General features: G+C 53.0%; 1 protein-coding gene across 16 annotated transcripts in view; it reads left to right on the forward strand.

Moving 5' to 3' along the window:
• MPRIP (myosin phosphatase Rho interacting protein) overlaps positions 1–22,909 on the forward strand; it is a 57,042-nt gene extending 34,133 nt beyond the window's left edge. For 4 of the 16 annotated variants that reach the window (XM_015876575.3, XM_015876580.3, XM_032447635.2 and 1 more), the window contains 17 exons: positions 58–174; positions 1,034–1,090; positions 1,221–1,289; positions 1,469–1,558; positions 1,677–1,786; positions 2,665–2,703; positions 5,204–5,789; positions 6,496–6,612; positions 9,566–13,429; positions 15,215–15,362; positions 15,913–16,030; positions 16,672–16,831; positions 17,133–17,252; positions 17,397–17,483; positions 18,050–18,212; positions 18,621–18,706; positions 21,915–22,909. In XM_015876575.3, coding sequence (XP_015732061.2) covers positions 58–174; positions 1,034–1,090; positions 1,221–1,289; positions 1,469–1,558; positions 1,677–1,786; positions 2,665–2,703; positions 5,204–5,789; positions 6,496–6,612; positions 9,566–13,429; positions 15,215–15,362; positions 15,913–16,030; positions 16,672–16,831; positions 17,133–17,252; positions 17,397–17,483; positions 18,050–18,212; positions 18,621–18,706; positions 21,915–21,986 — 6,003 coding nt within the window. In that variant the 3' untranslated portion in view covers positions 21,987–22,909. Of the gene's footprint in view, positions 1–57; positions 175–1,033; positions 1,091–1,220; positions 1,290–1,468; positions 1,559–1,676; positions 1,787–2,664; positions 2,704–5,203; positions 5,790–6,495; positions 6,613–9,565; positions 14,544–14,579; positions 14,898–15,214; positions 15,363–15,912; positions 16,031–16,671; positions 16,832–17,132; positions 17,253–17,396; positions 17,484–18,049; positions 18,213–18,620; positions 18,707–19,763; positions 19,830–21,914 lie in introns of those variants that run through there. The other 12 variants (XM_032447634.2, XM_085514667.1, XM_085514669.1 and 9 more) reach the window with 8 other exon arrangements.
• The last annotated feature ends 214 nt before the right edge of the window (positions 22,910–23,123 follow it).

Raw genomic sequence — 23,123 nt, forward strand, 5'->3', positions numbered from 1 at the left:
GGGAGCAGGACTTGCTGCCCTAGTTCTGAGCTGACCCAGGCTTTGCTGTCTGCACAGGATTTCACGTGTGAAGGGACAGCCATGGGCTCCATCCTGGACGTGTCTGCATCTCCGCTGTCCCCGCACCGCCGGGCCAAGTCACTGGACAGGAGGTCCACAGAGTCCTCCATGACGGTGAGCCACCGGGGTTGTGTCCTCTGCCCTGTGGGTGGATGCCTTTTCCAGGCAGCTCCAATAGAAATCTCCTCGTCAGCTCTCCTCTTAGCCAACACATAGGGCATCTGGTGTGGTTGGTCTTGGGGTAGATGGTTGTGTTTGACTCAAATCAGGTGTGGCTAATGCTGGGACTTGGAGCTGTGCTTTTTGCCTCTTCCTTTCTACTGCTGCAGAAATTAAAACACAGGCAGTGCTTCGTGACTGATTTATATTCAAGTAATGGGTACCAAGCCAAGTTTGCATTTGGATTGGTAAGGAGAGCTAATACGTGGCCCAGTTTTCCATCAGTGCTTCCATAATGCTTGTGCAGTTTCAAGTCAGTATTAGTAGAACAAGGTTTGCCATTTGCATGTTCCAAAAGCTCAACAGACCTGGAGGCAAACAGTGCAAAACAAGCACAGAACACCCTTCTTTCTCTCTGTCCGCTCTTTGTAGGAACAAAATAAATACACTAATCTCTGAGAAGGATTACTTAGCCATTGTAAATACATGGTATTTACATTTTTCATGGATGGACAGCTCTTATTCAAGGACTTCTCAAAAAATGCAGTAGCTTAGCATTTCTGTGGGGCTTTTCATGTAGACAAGAATGACTTCAATATTCTTGGTATTAAAAAGGTGCAAGAAGTGCATATTAAGTGACAGTACACATCATCTGATGTGCAAGAAAACCTCGCAGACATTTAGCCCCCACACGGTGTAATGATCCAGCTTCACCACTGCTGGTTCCTTTGATTGCTGTGCTGGGTTTTATCACCCTGTTGCCTGTTTCCAGGCTGGATGTGGCCACTCTGACTGCCTCTGTCCTTCCTTGCAGCCCGACCTACTGAACTTCAAGAAGGGCTGGCTGACAAAGCAGTACGAGGATGGGCAGGTGAGTCTGGGGCAGCTCCCACCTCCTCCAGGGTGCCTGTGGCCTGGGCAGGCTTCATACATGTGGATTCCTGCTTCCCGCTGGAAGTGGAGAGGCTGCTGGTAACTCCCCTGTGCTGGTTGTTTCCTAGTGGAAGAAGCACTGGTTTGTGCTGACTGACCAAAGCCTGAGATACTACCGGGATTCAGTGGCAGAGGAGGTAGGTGTCACTCTGTGGGGTGAAACCCATTGCTGTCCGAGCTCTGTGCTCCCCATAGCCCTGCTTGTTGTCTCCCTACAACACATCTCACCAAACACTACCTTGCACCTCCTGCACAGAGCCACGGTGCTTTAGATTTGTGAGTTACAGCATCCTTTGCCTCTCGCTTCTCCCTCCAGGCAGCAGACCTGGATGGAGAAATTGATTTGTCAACGTGCTATGACGTCACTGAGTACCCAGTTCAGCGGAACTACGGCTTCCAGATCCACGTAAGGACGGTGTGGGGCAGGGATGCTCAGTGCTGGGTGCTTGGGGTGGCTGTGGGGTGTGCGGGAAGGAGCTGGTGGGTGCAGCCCAGGGCTCTAAGCTGATCCCTGCTCTTCTCAGACGAAGGAAGGGGAATTCACCCTCTCTGCCATGACGTCTGGCATCCGCCGCAACTGGATTCAGACCATCATGAAGCACGTTCGCCCCACCACTGCGCCTGATGTAACGAGGTGAGGGGGGTCATGGCCCTTACACTGGTTTGCTGTGCAGAAGGAGCTCTTTCTTGTCCCTGTGCTTTCCTCTTTCTGAGCCTGCCTGCCCCTGGAAGCTCTGGCTTTTTCTTACATCCCCCTCTCTGGGCTTGATGTGGATATGCTCTGTGGGGATGCTGGTAATGCTGAGTTGCTCTTATGGGTGCAGTTTTCAAAGAAGGTTGAAAATGTGGCTTTAATTTGTGCGTAGGAATATGAAATACTGTTCCTATATCAAGGCTCCTCTGGATTCCCACCAGGTATTGTGAAACCACTTGGATTCAGTTGTGCTGGGTTCCCCCTTTCCTCTGGCTACTGTTCAGCATGAGCTGCCTGGCCCCGCTGCGGGTCACAGGGCTGGAGGAGAAGCTCTTTGGCTCTGATAGACTTTAAACTCCATCCAGCAAACCGCCTCCCTTCCGATATTCCAGCTAGCAGCAGCTCCTTCCCCTTGCTCTTTAGCAATATCCATGTCTCCTCCTGCCACCAGTGCCAGAGGAAGGGGCCCCTTGGTTCCCTGCGAACCAGCTGTGAGCACTTGAGGCTGCAGGGAAAGGGTGTTTGAGCCCTTCACAGCTAACCAACCATGCCAGCCACGCTCGTATGGGCTTCCCAGACACAGACACGGCGTTCACTGTCTCCTGTCCTTATTGTGGCTGCAGCCAGTGGGGTTTTGCCAGATTTGCCCCTGCCTTGGTGGCATGGCTGTTCTCACTGGCTCCGCTGGCTGGGGATGCTCCAGCCCTTATGCCCACCCTGCTTGGCACCTGTTCCCAAGCTCCAGTGGGTTCACGGGATGTCAGGGAAGCCACCTCTCTCTTCACTCCTCTGTGTGTTTGATTTCCATGCAATCCCAGGAAAAACTTCTCTTTGAAACTATCCGTGCTGAAGCCCAGGTTGGAAAACTGTGTTCTCTCCTGTATTAACATGTTGTGGTTTGTATATCTTGTGATTCACTGCATGCTTCTCCTTTTCTGCACCTCGGATGGGAAGTTCTGCAGTTTTCATTTCTTTTTCTTATTTTACTTTTATTTTGTTTCCCCCTTTATTTTTCTTTTTAATAAAAGCCAGAAAGAAGGGAAGAAGCAACCTGGTGTTGACACTTGATTCCCCCACACTGGTACCTTCTGCTGTGACTAGACGTGAAGATGAAGACCAAGGAAATTTGAGGGGACCTCTCAGCCTTTAAAGAGCCATGTCTGTGCATAGCCTAGCAGGTTACTGCATCTCGGTGCTCCTGTGCTCACCGTCTGCTTCTCTGAGCCCACGTGGTGTGGTTTGACTTGGCTTTACTGCACAGAGAAGGTCTGGGTGCCAGTCATGCAGTAACTTGTTATGCTGCATAAACAGAAGGCAACTCTGAACCCCGAGCTGATGATGAGGGCTCTATAGCTGCACTCATGTTGTTTTTCACTGGGCTGCTTTTAAGTGGGGTGCACGTGGGGGTGAGGCGCGGTGCTGAGCTGCAGCTCTGCGTGCACCAGGGCTCTTTGGCAAGCCCTTGGGCTGCGGTGTGAGTGCAATGTAGCACAGCCCGTTGGGTGCCTTTGATGCATTGTTGGCATCCTCACCCTGTGAGCAGCTTGGGATGGGGCTGCTGGCTCCCATCGCCCTCTTCCACATCTCCAGTGGGCCCAGTGTGTGCTTCCTTGTTACTCAAGTCTTAATTACTGTTTATATCCTAGCGTGTGGCAGCACCCCAGGGGGTGGGTGCTGCCCTGCTCTCTGCCCTGCCATCTGCAGAGGTGCTAATTACGCAGTGATGGCCCTTTAAGCATGCTGAGGTTCATAGAGTCCTTGGATATCTGGAATTGGAAGGAACCTGTAAGGATCGAGTCCAACTTCTGGCTTCTTCCTTGAGGTGTTCAGAGCAATGTCCTTTCTGTTCCCCAGCAACATCTGAGGGGCGGCAGGACTCGTTTTCTTCCTACTGCTCTTCTCCATTTTAAGACTCTATCTCCTCTCTGTTTTACTTACTTAAAATGTAGCTGTAATCACTGACTCACTGCACATTGAGCACCTGGGTTGGGAGTGTGCTCTGGAGTCGTGCAGCATCTTCTTGTGGGTATGGAGTGTGTTTTCCATCGTGGTGCCTTTGGGTTTGTTGAGGAAGGAGTTATCTCCAAGCTGGTCTCAGCCTGTGACTACCAGAATTTTTTGAAACCCAGCTCTACTGAGCCTGCGGTTTGATCATGGATGGAGGTGCATTGGAAGATACTGGCCCTGGACCCATGTGGTTCTGTTCCAGTCTTTGTTCTGGGGAGCGAGGTTTAATCTCTGTGCTGGAGGAGCCCTTCTGTGCTGCTGCCTTTGGGCCCAGTGGTGTGCATGTGCTTGTGGAGCACTGTGAGCATTGATCTGCCTGCAGTGAAGGGCCCAGACAGCTGCCCTCTGGCTCTGCTCCCTGTGCCCTTCTGGAAAGCTCAGCTGGGCTGTGCTGGAACCCCGTGGTTGTGCAGGACATTGGGCCCAAGGGCTGTGCTGCAGGAGGCATCTGGGGGGATCCTGGTAGCAAACACCTGCTGTTCTCTTGGGAGAGGATTCCTCCGCAAGGTTAACACGTGGCTATTCTCTTCATTTTAATTTTGATTTGCATGTTCCAAGGCTGGCATGTCTGCCTCTAATGAGCTAGTATTGCATCACGGGCTGCCTGTAGGTTGGAATCAGTATTGCCCTCCCCTGTTCTCTTTCCCTGCTTGACGAGTATGTCTCCCCTCTCAACCCTCTAACTCAGCACCGAAAGCCATTCCTTGCTTGAAAAATGGCATTTTGGGGGATGGCTGTGGTGTGTTGTGTAACTCTTGCACTCCTTGCTGCACCAACTGTGGCACCCATGGCAGATATGTGCCTTCATTGTATGTAGTGGCACGGAGAAGTTTTATACTCTGTTCACAGCCTGACTCTGCTGAGCTTGTGGAATACAGAGCCCCAGTTACCAAAGGCATCTTAGAGTTGCTCTGTGGTTCTTCACAGTGCTGAAGCCAGGCTGACTTTGTTGGAACTGGTGGCATCCTCCCTGCTCGCCCACGGTGTGGCCATGCTGATTAGTGTGTGCTTGTGGGCAGTTGCTGGAGGAGCACTTGAAGCCTCTTCCCAGCCCATGAGGGTGGTTTGGGGCCACTGCCAGCGCTGAAGTGGCTGCCAAGGAGGAGTGTGATTGGGATCGACCACTCCCTAGGGCCGCTTGCACTGTGGCTTCACACGCTGGCACAACCTGAGGAAGGGCTGCTGTGCCCGAGAGGTGATGGGAGATGGACAGGCAGGGGGGCACACACCTGGCTTTGGCTTGGGCTTTGGCAGCCCCTCTCCACTCAGCTCTTGAAGGCATGCGTGGAAATGCCTGGATGCCTTGAGCACCCATTTATGTTTTCTTTTACCCTCTCTCTGTCCCCGCAGCTCCCTACCAGAGGAGAAAAGCAAAACAAGCTCATCCTTTGAGCCCAGCCCAAAGCCCAGCGAGAAGCCGGACACGGAGCAAACTGAGCTGGACCCGGAGCAGAAGCGGAGCCGTGCACGGGAGCGCCGGCGAGAAGGGCGATCCAAGACCTTCGACTGGGCTGAGTTCCGCCCCATCCAGCAAGCCCTGGCTCAGGAGCGCGCCAATGCCGCTGACTCCTCCAAGAGTGGCACCTCCGCCTTCTCCAGGGACAGCAGCACCGCCGACACCGACCCGGGTGAGCTGGAGAGGGAGAGGGCACGGCGACGTGAGGAGCGGCGCAAACGCTTCGAGATGGTTGACACGGTGGATGGAACAGGACCAGAGGAGACGCTGAAGATGGAGGTGGATCGGATCCTGCCTGTCCCCGTGGACATGAAACCACAGAATGTCCACGTGGAGATCGAGCAGCGGTGGCACCAGGTGGAGACCACCCCACTGAGGGAGGAGAAGCAGATCCCCATTGCTCCCCTGCACCTTGCCCACACTGAGGACCGGGATGAGGGGCTGGCAAAGCAGCACCTGACCACACTGCTGGAGAAGGAGGTAAAGCAGGAAGCCTGAGCAAGGGTAAAAAAAAGTCTGTTTATTCCTGCTTTGAGAGAACAGTGGGCAGGGATATGTTGTAGGGTCCATGCCCTGTTCTTAGAGCTGCTTTTGCAGGTAGCACCCTGTTGCCCTGTTCAGCCTGCACCAAACAGAGATGCTCCTGGCATTTGTTACCCTGCCTTTCTCTAGTGAGACGAGCACAACTGAGGCATATTAACCAGACTCTTAAATTTAAGCTCTTAATTCTGCGTGCCTCTGCAGCTATTGGAGCGCGTGCCACAAAGGTTCCCTTCTTGTGAGCCTACATCTAATGATCTCAAGATTTTAGGAAAAGAATAGGAGGCTCAGCTCGCTTGGAAGAGGTCCACGTGTGGTGTAACAAAGGTCATTGTTAGTCAGGATTGAGGTGTATTAACTAGAATGAGAAGGGTGCAGGCACAGAGTAATCAGGAGCATCGCCAGTCTGAACTGGGGTGGGACTTGCCTGGGCCATGCCTGGCACGAGCTGGTGCCATTCCTCCTTTGCCACACTGAGCTTTACAAATTAAACTTGAGCACAACGCAGTTCTTTCAGGGGGAGGGATTTTGCCTGTTAAAATGAAATCCTGGTCGCAGAGCAGAGTGGTGCAGCAGGAAGCCCCGCGCTCTGGTGGCTGAGCCCCTGCCTGCTCACCAGACTCTGTCTCTGTTCGTGTCCCTCCAGCTGGAGCAGAAGCAGAAGGAGGCCCTGGAGCTCCTGGAGCAGAACCGACACCTGCAGGACCAACTTAAAGTCGCACTGGGCCGGGAGCAGAGCGCCCGTGAGGGCTACGTGTTGCAGGTAGGAGAGCTGGGAGGAGAGGGAAACCCATCCTCCCCTGCGCCAAAGGGACTCCACTGTGCTTTGGTGCGGGTGCACCCCAGTTCATGGCGATGCACAGTAATGAGCAGGCTCCAAGAGATTTGACCTGCTTGGAAAACTTGCTAATTCTGTCGATTTAAAAGTTTTTTCTGCTTACCAAAACATATGGTTTGGGTTGCAGCAGGCAGGAGTTAATGCTGCCTGTTGAATTCCCCAGGAAAAGCTGTAGATAGGTACTCAGCAAAGCCCATCCCTTGTCCACCCTGTACTATGTTTGCCTTTGCAGCAGCTCTGATCCCCCTTCCTGGGTCCCAACTGTTCCTGTCACGCAGTAGGACTGACATAAGGCTTTCTAAGCATCTCATGGCCCTGTGTTTCTCCTGGCCTGGGAATTTGTGTGGTTGTTCCATAGCAAACCCAGCAGATGCAGAGGCGTCATCTTGGGCAGAGCGTGATTCACACCAGGACAGCCTGGCTGCTGTCTTGGTGCACTTTAGTGGTTTCTTGTCTTGTAAGATGCCTTTCCTCAGGAAAGCCTGGAAGATTTTTGGAATTTTTGGAAAAAGAGATGGGAGAATCTTTTGGGAAACCTTTCCTCCCCATCTCCAAATAGTGGGCTTTTGCCAGCTCCTCCCCTGAGCGCTTGTGTTTCAGAGAAGGCAAGAAGCCTGCGGGGCACTCCTGGCTCTGCTGGTTGGGGATTTGATCTGCTTGCCCCTTTTGGGCCAAAGTGACATTGTGCTCCCATGGCAGCAAACCTGACATCCTTGTTTGTTTCTCAAGGGAGAAATTTTCCCCTGAGGAAACTGCAAAGTCAGAGGAGCCAGCCCAAACAGCTTGCCTTCCTAACTAGTGATCTCCATGGAGGAGTTACTACTAATGCATTCATTCATTTTGGAGCCCTCAAGCTACAGTGCTTGCAGGGAGGAGTGCTGTTTTTACTTGGCTGTGTTGGAAGAAAGTCTTTGGGGACTGGAAGGAGAAGAAAATGGCACAGAGCTAGAAAACAAGTCAGTGTGAGGGGGACAGCCCCATCCCTTTTTGTACAGCAGATTCAGCATCTGTAGGGCTGTTAGGTGAGATGGGTCAGAAGTGAGGTTTGTCTGAGGTGCAGAGAGCACCTCCTTCCAGGACGTGTCTTGCAAAGCTGGGTGCTGCATCCATCTGCAGTCGTGCTGCTGTGCTGAGGTTGTCCCTAGAGCTTTGGTACAGGGAGGGAAGGTCTGCAGGGGAGTTGAGCAAACCTTTGCTGCACTAAGAAGTGTCCCCAGCTCTGACCTAGGAGTTGGGCAGGGTATTTGGAAGTATCAGAGGATCTCTTTTCCTTGGGTTTTCTTTTGCATTCTCTGGGGGAGCAAAGGGGTTAAAACCCTGCTACACAAGAGAGTAACCCCACCAAACCCTGTTGGGGTGAAGAGATGGAAGCAGGTTATTATTGGAGCTTTTCTGCAGCCCCAAACTGCAGTCAAACATGACAGCCTTTTTGTTGGATGCACTCTCTGAACTTGTCACTCCCCCATACCTCCATCACCCCCAACTTCCAAGAGGTTCCCGTGCTGACCCCGCTCGCTGCCAGCCTGTCCCTCCTGAGCCAACCGGGGGCACCGAGCCCCATGGCAGCCTGCAGACACGAAGGATGCCGTTCCGTAAGGCAGCCGCTGAGATAAGCGCCCTGATGCATGTGCCGTGCACTGCAGCCTCTCTGCCCTCCTGTAACAACCCTTCTCTTGCTCACAGCATCCTCGGGACACGGTGCCCAAATGAGGGGCATGGCAGGGGCTCAGACTGCCCTCTGGTTTCCCCAGCTCTGGTCCCGGCGGGTGGGAGGGGTCACATACTAACCTGTCCCTGGGCGGATATTCTTGCATGGATTTTTTTGGTGTAAAGCATGAAATTTAACATAACTGAGTGTCACATCTGTGGGCTTTCCTTACCAGCAACCAGAGTACAGCAGGGCAGGCCAAATTCCTAGGCTTAACGCTGTGCTTTTCTTGCCTCTTCCTGTTTGTGTATTTTTTTATTTTAAAAGATACATAATTCCTGTCGCCTATTGCATGACTCTCTGTGAGTTTTCTCTTTGCATGCTACATTGCTTTGGTTTGAATCTCACAAAGGTCGGTTTCTTTTGTTTTACATTCTCATCATACCTTCCCTCCCCCCCGAATTCCACCCTCCCTTCACTTGTTGGGCTTTTTATTTTGTTCTTTTTGTTTGGTTTGGTTTTGTTTTTACAGGTAGAGAACTTAGATCCTTCCTAGCCTTAAGCTCTAGCATAACAGCATCTCTCTAATGCACTGAGCAGCCCATAAGTCCTGTCTGGCAGTCCCCGAAATGACATCACCACGCCGGCTGTCCTGTCTCACTGCGTTCTGCTGGGAAGGGATGTCATTTGCTGCCACCTCACTTTCTGTCGTTGCTTTTGTTCGGTAGGACTGTGGTTCCTGAACTGTGCACTTTTTGTTTCATGCCAAAATGAACCAACACACTAAAAGCAGTTCCTTTCTCCTCGGCCTGTCCCCATCCCTTCCTTCTCACCTGTCCAGTTTTCCTCTTGTCGTGTCCGTCTCTGTTTTACTGCTGGTGTTTCTTTTTCATCGTTCTTTTGTTTTCTGTGTTTTGGTTCCATTTGATTTTGGTTGTTCTCCTTTTAGCCTGTGACTGTACAGCTGTTTTGATGTTTACGGTCCATGTTTTCTGTTACTGGAAAGCAGTTGTTGCTCATTTAAAAGTAAAAAAAAAAAAAAAAAAAGTAAAAAAAAAAAAAAAAGACACAATAAAATTGTGCCAAGAACAAATCATCCCAATTGGAGCTTGTGGGTAGCAGCCAAATCGCTGCGAGGAGCTTTTCCATGGCCTGCCTGGCCAGAGGTGTGACACTCAGAAGGGAGAGCCAAGAGTGTTACTAATCTCGTATTTAATCGATTTTTTTAAGACCGAGGTGGCCGCCTCGCCATCAGGTGCCTGGCAGAGGCTCCACAAAGTCAACCAAGACCTCCAAAGTGAGCTGGAAGCCCAATGCCAGCGTCAAGAGCTGATCAATCAGCAGATCCAGTCGCTGAAGCGCAGCTACGCTGAGGCTAAGGATGTCATCCGGCACCACGAAGCTGAGATTCAGAGCCTGCAGGCAAGGCTCAGCAACGCGGCAGCCGAGCTCTCCATCAAGGAGCAGACCCTGGCCAAGCTCAGAAGCGACCTGAGGAGTGAGAAGGAGAAGGCCAAGGAGCAGCTGGAGGAGTGGCAGCACAGTGAGGCTGCGCTCAGCTCCCAGCTGAAGGCCAGTGAGCAGAAGCTGAAGAACGCCGAGGCTCTGCTCCTCGAGAAGACTCAGGAGCTGCGGGACTTGGAAATGCAGCAGGCTCTGCAGAGGGACCACCAGAAGGAGGTGCAGCGGCTGCAGGACAGGATCGCAGAGCTGAGCAGGCAGCTGAATGCCAGCGAGCAGACGCGCATCCTTATGGAGGAGAAGCTGCAGAAGAATTACGAGGCTTTGCTGGAGAGCTGTGAGAGGGAAAAGCAGGTTTTAATACAGAGTCTGAAGGAGGTGGAGGATAGGGCCAACGAGTACGAGAATCAGCTGCAAAACAGCGAGCAGCAAATGGAAGTTCTGCAGAAGGAAAAACTGAGCGCAAAGTTTGAGGGCAGCGAGCTTGTCCACCAGCTGGAGGAGCAGCTGCTGCTGAAGGAGGCCAGCATCCATAAACTGGGAGAGCACATCAAGGAGCTTGAGAGGGAGAGAGATCAGATCAAATGTCGGTTCCACGAGCTCATGAATCAAGTTGCTGAGTCAGATAACGAGGTTGCAAAGCTGCAAGCCAAGTTGAAAATGGAAGAGACCAACTACCGCAATCTGGAGCAATCATTTGAGGAGGTGTCGGATCAGTTCCAGGGTGTGCAGAAAGTGCTGAAGGAAAAAGAGGAAGAGCTGAGACATGTTAAGGAAATGCACCTGAGAATTGTGGAGAAGAAAGATCAAGATCTCAGCGAGGCTTTGGTTAAAATGGTTGCTTTGGATAGCAGTTTAGAGGAGACTAGAGTAAGGCTAAAGGCCAAGGAGGAGGCTTTAAGGAAATTAACCAGCGTAGGTGCAGGGCCGTGTGCTGAGGCAGAAGATGTTGGCTCCCATCCTGAGGCTGATGAAAGTCACCCGTCTCAGCTGGGGCAGCCGCTGCCAACTCACGATGCCCTCCCAGCTCTGACCTGTGTGCTGAAGGAGGAGGAGGAGGAGGTCCTTGAGACCAGCCAGAGGCAAGCAGAGGAATTTGGCTCCCCTTCTAAAGCTGCGGAGCTTCAGGACCAAGAGTTGGCTCAGAAAGCCTTAGCAAAGCCTGATGTAGGAATCATGGGGGCCAAGAGGCAGAGAATCCGTTTCTCGAGCATCCAGTGCCAAAAATATATCCACCCAGATGGATCAGAGAAGAACTGGACGAGCAGTACCTCGTCTGACACCAGCCAGGACAGGTCTTTGTCTGAAGAAAGCATGTCCTCAGAGCCAGCGCCTGGCTACCCATCGTCAGCGGCAAGCGACTCTGAAACCTACCTCTCCATCATCCACTCCCTGGAGACCAAGCTGTATATTACAGAGGAAAAACTGAAAGATGTAACCATGAAGCTGGAGAGCCAGCACGGCCATAACCAGGAGACACTCATTGCCCTGCACCACCAGTGGGCCAGCACAGAGTCACAGCTGCGGGAGCAGCTCCAGAGCAGCTTATCCCAAGTCAGTGCTCTTGTCTCGCAGCTGGAGAGTGAGAGGCAGGAGAAGCTCAAGCTCATAGAAAGCCATGTTAGCGAGCTGGGAGGTTTCCAGGTGAAAAACAATCAAGCGCTGGCTTGCTTAGAGAAGTGCAGGGAGCAGCTCAGATCTCTGCCCAAGTCAGACAAGGAGCAAGAGGGCGATTTGTTCCTTGTTACTCTATCCAGCATGGAAACAACCTTATCGAGTGCGATCCAGGCTTTGGGAGGGGCACCGGTCCCACCTGAGTGTCAGCAGAGCGAGGGCCTCATTGCAAGGTCCCCTGCACCAGACGGGGGGGTGCTGGGTGAAGGGGAGCCCATCTCTGAGGAGCAGCCGGCGGGGACATTTGGTGCAGGCCAGCTGAGGTGGCTGTCTGAGAGGGTGGCCTTTGAGGCCTCTCTAATCAGCCAGATAGCAGAGTCTCTGAAAAATGCAGGCTCAGAGATATCACAGCTTCTCAGGGAGATCCAGGGAACGGCGGAGGCGGCTCTGATAGAGCCGGCAAGTGCTTCTGGCACAGCAGTTGACTTGGCCGGTGTCCTATCTAAGAAGCTGCTTCTGGAAGGGGAGTTCTGGAGCCAGGTGGAGGAGCTGAGAGTGCACCTGAGCACCAGGGAGGGAGAAGCAGAGGGCAAAACAGAACCAGCAGGTTTGGGCTTTTCACCGTGTTTTCTCAGTGCTGTAGCAGATGCTACGTTGATCAAAGCAGAACTTGGGTTTGTGGCACAGAAAATGAGGGAGTCTTTTCACCAGAGGTTAAAAACGATCGAAGAGGATCTCCATAACACCAAAACAGCTCTCCAGCAGCACAAGTGCATGTTGGAGGAGATTCTTAAAGCGTACAGGACTCCTGACTTTGACAGAGTTGTGCATCAGATTTCTGAAGCACTTGAAATTCAGAAAGATGCCTCAGAAAGAGCCCAGATCTCCTGGGATGGGAACTGCATCCAAATGGGACCATGCCAGGAGGGGGCCAAGGTGGAGGAGGTTCGTGGCCTACAAGGCCGTGGTGGTGAATCTCTTGTTTCCATTCAGGAAGATATTGCCCAACAGCTAAAGGACAAATCCAGTGTTCTTAAGGAAATCTCCGTTGCCTTACTCTCTCTACCTCCTGAGGAGGCCGTGAGAGATTGCCAGAACCTCCTCAAGATATCACAGAGTCTTTCTTATCTCCCATGCATGGGAGACCTGGAGCGCTACTCCTCTCTGTTAGTCCAGGATGCAATAGTTCAGGCTCAGGTTTGTTATGCTGCTTGCAAAGTCCGCCTGGAGTACGAGAGAGAGCTGAAGTCGTACAAGGAGTCCTTGCAGAGCATGGATGCTCTGTGCCAGGAGCGTGTGAAGACCATCTCCCTGCTCCGGGATGAGTACGAAGAGCTGCTGAGGAAGCAGCAGGGTGAGTACGGCGAGGTGATTGCCATGTTGGAGCGGGAGAACGCCGACCTCAAAGCCAAGGTCTCCCAGCTCGAAGGTCAGCGGAGGCTTTTGGAGGAAGAGGAGCACAAACACAGCAAAACGTTGAGCGAGTTGCAGGGCCGGTACGAGGAAGAGATTCGGAACGTGATCGAACAGCTGAACAGGACAGAGGATGCTCTGAAGGCTGAGAGGACAGAGGGCCTCAACCAGCTGGATGCCATCGTCCGCGACAAGCAGGACATGGAGCGCTACCACCTGGAGCAGATGCAGATGCTGGAGGACAAGTTCCAGGTCAAGATCAAGGAGCTGCAGGCCATCCACGGCGAGGAGCTGCAGGCTCTGCAGGAGCACTACAGCCAGAACCTGCAGCGCCTGCAGCACGCCCTCGATGAGTACCAGCAACAGCACCCGGACGCAGTCCCTGCGGTGGGACCAGACGGTGGGGACGGCTGGGGGGCCGGGGAGCCGGGTGGCACCGGGCAGGGACCCAGCGGGGAGCTGGACTCCATGCATGGCCTGAGGGAACGCATCCAGGAACTGGAGGCCCAGATGAACGTGATGAGGGATGAGCTGGAGAACAAGCACCTGGAGGGCAGCGCTTCCACGCTGAGGGAAAAGTACCAGAAAGACTTTGAGAACCTAAAGGTTTTACCATGTTTTGTGCTTTATGGTATCTCCCACTGAGCATGCTGGGAGGGTGCATTCAGTCCCAGGGTTTGCCTGGCCTAGGGGCATCTCCTGTGAAGGGCATCACACCAAAGCAAGCCCCAGAATGTTAAAAAAGGCCTCTGTGGAGCATGGTGTTTTATCCATGCTTCTTACCTCTGTGCTGGGGTATTCTAAATGCATTGCTGAGAAGGAGAGCGGTAAGGTACTGGAGGGAAGCTCAGCAGTCAGAGCTGCTGGAGGTGTAGATGGAAGGAGGGTTTCAAAATAGCTCCATACCATCAGGCTCTCTTTCAGTTCCAGCACTGCAGTGTTTCTCCTCGTGCGCGAGGTTTGTTTGTGTCTTCCCTTTAGAAGCATTCCTGAACTCTGTCCTTCCCAGTCTGATCAAATCTTCAGTCTGTCTCTGCTGCCCTCAGAAACGTGAGGTGAGGTAGAAACCTGTGCTCTCCTGCTGTACCTTCACACGGGAGGATGCCAAATTCTGTAGCAAAGCAATCTCCTCTGCATAGGGAGCTCACTAGTGCTGTATGCCAGCAGTTTGTAACGTAACAAACAGTGCACAGTTACTGGAACCCCAGATTTAGGTGCAGAAAGCCCAGAGTGCCTTCCTTTGGATTGCTCCAGTGCTCAGGGTGGGTTGTGAAACCAGCCTTGTAAGAATGGTTCTTCTGAGCCAGATGGAGGATGTGGTGTCAGTAACGCTAGGTGCTGGTTTGTACGTGTTCTGATGTCCTGGGTTTATAGCAATGCATTTACAATACGTTAATAATTAAATCCCCCAACCTGCGGAGGAGCACCGAACCTTTTCCTCCAATGTTATAAAGGAGTATCAAAGAATCCTGCAAGCCAAGTCCAGACAGTTTCTGGCACTGAGCTGTGAGTTTCAGAAAAGGGGGTGAGGTGAAAAAGGGAAAATTCCTCCAGACCAAAATGTAAAGAGGACGGAAAAGGCACTGAGCTGAAAACTGGGGAGGGGAGTGACGCAGGTTATGTAGAACATGTAACAAAGTGGTGGTGTATAGTTTACGTTAGCGTAGGTCAGTAGTTGTTATGCTTTTGTCACTTGGGGAGTGAATTTGTCCCCCGTTAAGTCACCTGTGGAGTCCCAGTGGCTCCCAGGGGACAGTTTTGCTGTCTTCAGAAATGAAAGAGGAGCCCACATGGAGCCAGAACACCCCCCTGGGGTCTGACATCTGCCCTGGGGTGCTCAGGGCCAGCAGCGTGGGCTTCTGCTGCCCCACTGCCATCACAGTGCCTAGGGGCTTACATTTGCCTCCTGCAAGGCCATGAACAGGATCTGGGCAGGAAATCCATCTGGGACTTGAGCACTCACCACCTGGTAGTTCCCAAATCCCCTGAGCATTGCTCCCTATTTCCTGGCCTAAATGCAGTCCTAGTCATTGAATTAGGAAATCATTTCCTGTGCAACATTGCAAATGATGCTGAGTTGTGAATTAAGATCCCATTGCTGTCACAAGCCATCTGCTTTCCACCCAAAGGTGGCCACACCTGGAAGCACAGATTGCAAAGGAGAGCAGAAGGGGCACAGCAATCTTTTTTGCTGTTTTAACATGTTTGCATTCACTGATCACATCTGACCCTTGCCCTTCCTTGAGGACAAACCCTGACCTTGTGAGCTCCATCCTCATCCGTCTGCTGCGTGGATGGGGGAGGGAGAAAACCCCAGGATGGCAGCCAGGTGCCCACCACTCACTGTCATGCAGCTCCCAGCTCAACCCCATCCCCTCATCCCTCTTGCAGGCAACATGTGAGAGGGGCTTTGCAGCCATGGAGGAGACACACCAGAAGAAGATTGAGGACCTGCAGCGGCAGCACCAGCGGGAGCTGGAGAAGCTGCGGGAGGAGAAGGACCGCCTGCTGGCAGAGGAAACAGCTGCCACCATTTCAGGTATGGGGACAGTGTGTGCTGATGGGGGAGGGTGTTTGCTCCAGGTTGGAGGAGCAGCACAGGGGGGTGGGATGAAGGCTGTGTGGGGATCAGTGAGACAAGGAAGAGCTGGCGTTTTGGATGGAGTTCCATCTCAGGGTTCTTCTCCAGGCTTGGTATGCCTCTCACTGCCTGCAACAGTGTGTGATCACTTTTTCTGTTCCATCTCAGAAGGGCATTAACCGTTCATTGCCTGTCCCACAACAAACTCCTCTTTCAGTGATGTTGGGCCTTTTAAAGCACTCAGGCTCAGGGTCTCTGCATTAGGAGTCCTGCAATTCAGGAAACAACGTGTGAATTGGTCAACTTGTTGGACTCCAATGAACAGTGGGATTTGCAGAACCCATTTGCCACACTGGGCTGAAGGGACTGCAAAGCAGTGGGGTGGCTTGCTGTGTTGGCTCAGTTTATTTTTCCTGTAAAAAACAAACTAATAAACCAAAGAGACCCCCTCCAACCCTGCTCTTTGGGTAGGGCAATGCCAGGTGCTAACCCTGTGCCACCCTTGCAGCCATCGAAGCCATGAAGAATGCACACCGGGAGGAGCTGGAGCGAGAGCTGGAGAAGTCGCAGCGCTCACAGATCAGCAGCGTTAACGCTGACATCGAGGCCCTCCGGAGGCAGTACCTGTAAGGCTGGCTGGGGTGGTTCTGTCCGTCCATTGCTGTGTTTCATGGTGGTGTAAGGCACCTGGGAGACCCCTGGCTCCTTTGGTTTTGGCAATGAGTTGGAGTCCCTCAGTTCAACCCAGCTGCAGCCATAGGCTCCTGACTGCCCTTCATTTGGAGGTTTCAGGGGCTTGGTGTCCCAACACTACCCAACATCAGTAGCTTTATCACCAGACCTGCAGTGGTGTTGCTGCTTTTCTTGCTGCTGTCACACGAAGACAGCTGGGCCATATCTGATTGGGCAGTACCAAAGCACTGAAGCCAACCAAAACAATCAAGCAGATTTGTGAACCCTGATACATCTATGTTAGGCATGTGTGGGTGTGCAGGTCTACCCATTGCAGAGTGCAGGCTTGATAGAACTCAGTTCTGGTTTTAGAAACTTGCCCACAGTATAACCACCTGGAAGAAGACCTCCTCTGGGTTGGTGACCAAGTATCACTGTGCCAGGAGAGGGAAGGACTGGCTTGCTCTGCACTCAAGGTTTTTCCCAAAGGGAGCACACAAATCCCTGCCCTCAGTCCTTAGATTGTCCTGGACAGGTGTGGGGTGCCGGAGGAAGAGCAGGAACGTGTGTGTGAATGGCGATGTCTCTTTGCCAGGGAGGAGCTGCAGTCAGTGCAGCGGGAGCTGGAGGTGCTGTCAGAGCAGTACTCACAGAAGTGCTTGGAGAACGCCCACCTGGCGCAGGCGCTGGAGGCTGAGAGGCAGGCCCTCCGCCAGTGCCAGCGGGAGAACCAGGAGCTCAACGCCCACAACCAGGTGAGGGCAGAAGGAGCCATGAGGGTGAAGGTAGGGAAGGGCATGGTTTGGTTGGACATGGTGTGATACTAGAAGTTTTCCCTAGTGCTAATGATTCTATGGTTCTATAAAAGAAGTCATCATGTCTTTGCTGCCCCAGGCTGGCTTCCTCGTGTCCAGCTGGGGTGAAAATGTGAGGTTTGTGATAAAAGGTGCCTGTGAATAGCTCCATAAGGCAACAGAGCAGGCCCTGAGTGGGGCCAGGGAGGTGTCACCATCTCTTAAGCCCTGGCTCATCCTGCAACATCTCTCCCTCTTCCAGGAACTGAATAACCGCCTGGCTGCGGAGATCACGCGGTTGCGGACCTTGCTGACCGGGGAAGGTGGAGGAGAGGCTGCTGGGTCGCCTCTCACCCAGGGCAAAGATGCCTACGAGCTGGAGGTGAGCACCTTGTGTTGGGTTACAATGGGGCCTGGGGCCCCTGTTTCCCCATTTAGTACCAGGCAGTTCGGTTTTGTTGTTTGTGAAGGTCTTGGTGCTGTGCGGTGTGTGCAGGGTGCCCTCACACTGCTTCTGTCCTTCCAGGTCCTGCTGAGGGTCAAAGAGTCGGAAATCCAGTACCTGAAGCAGGAGATCAGCTCTCTCAAAGACGAGCTGCAGACGGCACTGAGGGTAATGTCAGCTGCGGGACTGCTTCTCCAAATCCTCAGGGCTGTGCTTGTCTCCCCTGTGTGTGCTTAGATTCCAGCTTGCTTCCCCCTGGATTTGAAACAGCATTTCATTTTTGCCCTTAATTAAACAGAATACCCATGTTGGTGTTGTCAGCAAAGCCTCCCACAACTCTGTCAGCCCAGGACTTATCCCTTCTTCCTTCTTGTGGGAGAACATTTCCTTTGAGTGTTTTTTCCCTGTGCCTGTCATATCAGAGATCTGAAATGGCAAAAATAAGCAGTGTTAGAGACCTCCCAATGATGGATCTGGTCCGCTTTGAACCAGGTGCTGGACTCTGAGCATTCTGTGCATCTTGAGTCCCACAAATCTGCTTGGTGCAGCTCTGAGCATGTGGCCGGCATCACTGTCCAAGGCTCCAAAGTGCAGAGCAGGGGACAGAGCTCCTCACTGGGTGAGCAGGGTGCTGCTCCTCCTCTGGCTGCTGGTGCTGAGCTGCTCCTCAGTGTGTTCCCCTCAGCTCCAGCTGTCTGTTTGATGCTCTCGGGTTGTTTTTGTTCCTTTGCCAGGATAAGAAATACGCCAGCGACAAGTACAAAGACATCTACACAGAGTTGAGCATTGTGAAGGCCAAGGCAGACTGTGATATCAGCAGGTTGAAAGAGCAGCTGAAAGCAGCCACAGAAGCTCAGGGAGAGAAATCCCCTGTGAACACCACTGTATCGGGATATGGTCAGTGCTCTTCCAGCCGCTCTAAGCCATCTTTGGGTCCCTGGTTTAGCGCGTGCATTGTGGTGTGTGAGCCCTTGTGCAGTACTCAGTCTGAGCGTAGGGCTTTGCCTGGTGCTTTTTTTTTTTGCCATTTCATGTTGCATCCCACCTCTGCTCCTTGTGGAAACCTCACTGGGGGCAGTAAGAAGTGGGTGACCCGAGCTGCCCCCCTTTCATCCCCCCCAAGGCTGTTCATCCTTCCAGCCCCAGGAGGGGAAGCTGGTGGATCTGAAAGCCCTTCTGCCACCTCCCACCAGGAGAGCCTTGTGCTGAGAGGCCCCTGACCAGGCCTGGCTTGTTGGGATGCGGAGAAGCCCCCGCTCCTTGTAGCAGGCACCCCACTAATGCTGTTGTTTTGCTTCTCCCCAGATATTATGAAATCAAAAAGCAACCCCGATTTCTTGAAGAAAGACAGATCCAGTGTTAGCCGGCAACTAAGGAATATCAGGTCAAAGGTGAGCTCACAGCTCTTCCCCTGTGATGCAGGTGGCCAGCATTGCTCTCCGGTGGGGATTTAAGATGGGAAGGGGAAGAAAACAGAGAATTTCCCAGTCACCAGTGCTAACATGGCTGGCAGCTGGGAGAGCACTGAGCAGGCAGACATGGTTTGCAGAGCCTGCTGCCCTGGAGTGCCCTGAGGTGTAGGGGTGGAGCCACTCCTCACCTGACACAAAGATGAAGTTCATCCCTTCTTTGATCTTTCACAGGCAGACTGTCCTAGAATTTGTTCCCCATTGTCAGTTGAAGTTTAAGTGGTAGAATTCCGGATTTTGCAGTGTCCCTTACTGTAAGATTGTGGGTCTTTATGTGGAACAGCAATGTCTGGATGCTGGGCATATTTAACACATGCTTTCCTTGTGTGTTAACACAGCACAGATGGCCCTGTGTTTTTCTGGCCCTTCTGTATTGCTGTTGGTCCCAGATGCCAATGGTTCTGCCAAGGGCTCCTGCTTGGCCTGCTGGCTGCCAGCACTGCACCAAGCTGCACACTGCCTGGTGCTGTGGGACCACAGAGATACGAAGGGTGCACAGAGCTGCTCACAAAGCATCCTTACGCATGAGTCAGTCAGCAGGATGATAGACATGGGCTCATTGCTTTGCCTCTTCCCTCCCCCCCAGGCAAAGGGGGTCTGATGTTGGAAGTGGTTGGGACTTGGGGCAGAGCGAGAAGCCAGCAAGCAGAGGCTTCTAGCTCAGGCAACAGCCAGCATGCAGCTCTGCAAGCAGCAGGTGTCAGTGTGGGGTGTCTGTGCTGCCCCAAGTCAGCAGGGAGCAGCTCGGGGTGCACCCAGACCTGCATCCTTGCTGTCCCAGGTCTGAGGGTTGGTTCCCCATCACCACTTCAGCTCAGAGTACTTATCTTGCCATGTGCTGTTGGTAGGAACCCTGGGGAAACTGCCTGCTTGCATTGCTGCGCGGGGAGGGGGTGGCTGGGCTGCGTGGACGCCAATGCCTGTAGGATTTATGAGCTTCTTGTTTTTGTTTTCTTTATTTTGCTTTCTCCTCCAACAGTCCGTTATTGAGCAGGTCTCATGGGATAACTGAAATGAACCCGAGTCCAGGTTCCCTGCCACGTAGGTAATCACACCGGCACCCACCGAGCGGCACAGCTGCCTGCTGGAGCGGCCCTCGTTGCATGCACTGCTCACACCTCCACGGCAAACGAGAGCCCTTCTCTTAATGACCCTGTGGTTCATCTGTGGTTAATGATAGTATGGGAGGAGGGGAGCAGCAGTGTCTCTGCTCTTCCTGGGGAATAATGGCTTTCTCACCTTCCTTTTCCTCCCACCCTCCCCAACACAGCAGTCAGCACGGAGAGGATTTGGACACAGTGGGGCACGTTTTCCTGTTGGCTTTGTTGGGAGCGTGGGACTCTGAGTGTGCATGCTTGAATGACTGTGCATGCCTCAGACTAAACTTCAACACCACTGGGGTCCCGTAGGAGAACCTTTTTGCTGTTAGCCAGGTGGAGGAGTGGATCAGTGCTGCCTGTAGATGCATTTCCCCCAAGGTCTGTAGTGTGCAGTAGTGCTCCTGGGTTCAGCTACAGAAGGGATTTCCAGGCTGCCCCTGGTTTCTCTGTAGCTGCTGCTGTAGATTGTTCAGGTGTTTCCTTGCCCATTGACCTCATGCTGCTCCCCAGTGTCCATCTGCTGCTCATTACCACTTGGCACCACACATCCCACAAGATTCCAGGGCCATCCAGCAGAATGGTGGGCAACGAGCACGATCCTAATGGCACAGACACTGAGGAACTGGAGCAGTAGTTAATTTTCCTGGCCCATGGTAAAGGCTGAGGTTAGGGAACAATGAAGGGGGGTGGCTGGAGAGCCGCAGGGGCTCTGGTGGAAGATCCCCTATCACAGGCTTCATCCTGCATTAGTCTCCCCTCGTCAGCAGCTCAGAAGGATCATGAAATCCCTAAGGGCTGAATTTGCTGGAATTTGTACCATGAGGCAGACCAGCCCAATGGCTTCTGGTGTCTGCTTCCATCTAATTAGAAATCGAATGTGCAAACTGGAATGCATGGGTTGCTGCTCATTCAAACAGCCCGAAGCTGACTTTCTGCAGGAAGGGCGTGCTCAGACTTGGGTCCCGAGAGGCTCTGCTGTCTGTTGGAAAGCAAGAATGCACCGTGTGAATGCGGAGCATTGCAGTGCTTCATTGCTGTGCTCTTCTGTATTTGTGAGCCTGAGGGAGGAATGTTAAAACGGTGATTGTGGGAATGAGCACAGCTTCTTAGCGCTGTGTCCTGCCTAGATAAACCCAGGCTGAGCAAAACGTGGCCCAAAAGTGCAAAATCTGTGATGACCAGGTGGTGTGGTCAAGGAAACAGAGCAAGAGGGAGCACGGTGGTTACCTGATAGCAGAAGGGTTTCCACACAGGTCTGTGCGTGCTGGAGCTGCCACATGCTGCAGAGTGGGTTGGTTGCAAGGTGAGTGGTAAGGCTGCTGTGATTCCTGCATATCAGATCAACAGGGAGGAGGGAGGGCAGCCTGCCAGCCCTGAGTGGCTCTCTGGTGTGACTGCAGGTTCAAGCTGTCCTAGCAGGGCCAGATTTGTTTGCTCCAATGGTTGCACCCCTCACATAACAATTCTCCAGTATTCCCAAGCTCATAAAAATACTGTTGCTGAAAGCTGTTGAGGCAGGGTTTGCTTGGATAGCTGCATTGGATCTGGATGCTGAATCAGCCATCGCATCCTGCTAGATCCAAAGAAGTGAGCCCTGTGTCACTGTGTGTGGTAGGAGGGTTAGGTCTGGGCTGTAAGAGATGGCTGCTGACAAAATGCAGTTCTTGGGGCTGATTGAGCAAAGTGCACGTGTGGAGCAGAGCTGGAGCAGAGCCTGCCCCGTGCTGCAGCCCTGAAGGTATATGGCAGTGAGTCTTGGTCCCTGCAGGCTGTGGGATCGCATCCCACCCGGAGCTAACCCCATTTCCAGCAGTGTTCACCTCTCTCATCCGCTTTGGTCCGTACCTGGCTAACCTGCGCTCTCAGCTCTCTCCAGGCACTATAACCACACCCCATGGCTGCTGTCTCCTCCAGCATGCCCCACTAATCTCTCCGGGATGACCTTTCCCTCCACTGCCCACATCCTCCACTCCGCGTGCTCCCTGCTGCCCGCCCCATCCCACCTCTGTCTGTCTTTTTCTCCCTCCCAGAGCCTGAAGGAAGGCCTGACCGTGCAAGAACGCCTGAAGCTTTTTGAATCCAGGGACTTGAAGAACGACTAGCTCTCCCCGCTCCGCTTCACCACGCGCACCTCCCGGCTTGAGGCAGCACAGCACCAGCACCGTTCGTCCCACGCCGCTCACCGCCGTCCTCGCTGACGTTCGGCCCCACGGCCCCCTCGCCGCCCCCCTTTACCCCGCTTGTGAGACGCTTCTGAGACTCTGAGAGGGAGAGGAAGGGATTGGGCTGTGGGTTTTGTGGGTTATTGTTATTATTATTATTATTTTTCCCCCCCCTCTTCGGCGCTTTGTAGGAGAACCCTTCCTTTACTGTAAACCATTACACTAAGTGTCAGTATTAAGGCTCAGTAGCCTGTGAATAAGCTAGCTCCGTCGTACCAACGCCTTGGTATGTGCGCAGGGCCGGGTGGCGGGGGCCAACCCTCTTACTGCTGTCACGAGCCCCCAGTGCTCAGAGCACGCCGGGAGCTTCATTCGCCGTTGATCTTGTCGACTGCATCTCTTGCACCTGCAATGGGGGAAAGCCTGTGGGATGCTGCCGGGGTGCCTGGAGGAGCCACGCCAATGCCTGGCTGGTGGAGGACACAGAGCCTGGGCTCCAGCGTTGGGTAGGGGCTGCTTTGGGCACCTGGTGCGCAGCGGGAGGGAGGGAAGCGTTTCTGGGGCCGAGCCGCGAGGTCACTTCTTGCCTCTCCTAGATCCAGCCCAGCACTGTTTTTTTTGCTGTTACTCCCTTCCTCTCATTGAGTCCTGTGTATCTTAGGGTCTGTGCGCATGTGAAACTCCCTTTTCCTAGTTCAAGGAAAGTAGAGTAGAAAGTAGAGCCAATATTGACTGAAAATGCACAGTGCTCAATGCATATAATGCTCCTTTTTTATCAGCTTCTTGAACTCGACTCTTCTGTCAGCAGGGCAGCTCCTATTTTAATTCGTTAATCTTTTCCTGAAATAAAATTCTGAAAACCAGTCTGTGCTTCAGCCCTGCTCAGTCACAACAGCTGCTGTCGGCAGAGCACACAGCTCAGTGCCACGAGGCCCAGAGGTGAGTGCAGAGCTCAGTGCTGGCTGCAGGAGCATCTCCACGTGCTTTGTGCACCTTACAGAGCCCCGGCTGTGAGTGGGGTGAAGCACTGCCCCATCGCTCCCCACACTGACATGGCGTCACTTTGGACTTTGGGAG

Source organism: Coturnix japonica, chromosome 13 (genome assembly GCF_054131305.1).
Source record: "Coturnix japonica strain WE chromosome 13, WE-NBRP24, whole genome shotgun sequence".
Lineage (NCBI taxonomy): Eukaryota > Metazoa > Chordata > Aves > Galliformes > Phasianidae > Coturnix > Coturnix japonica.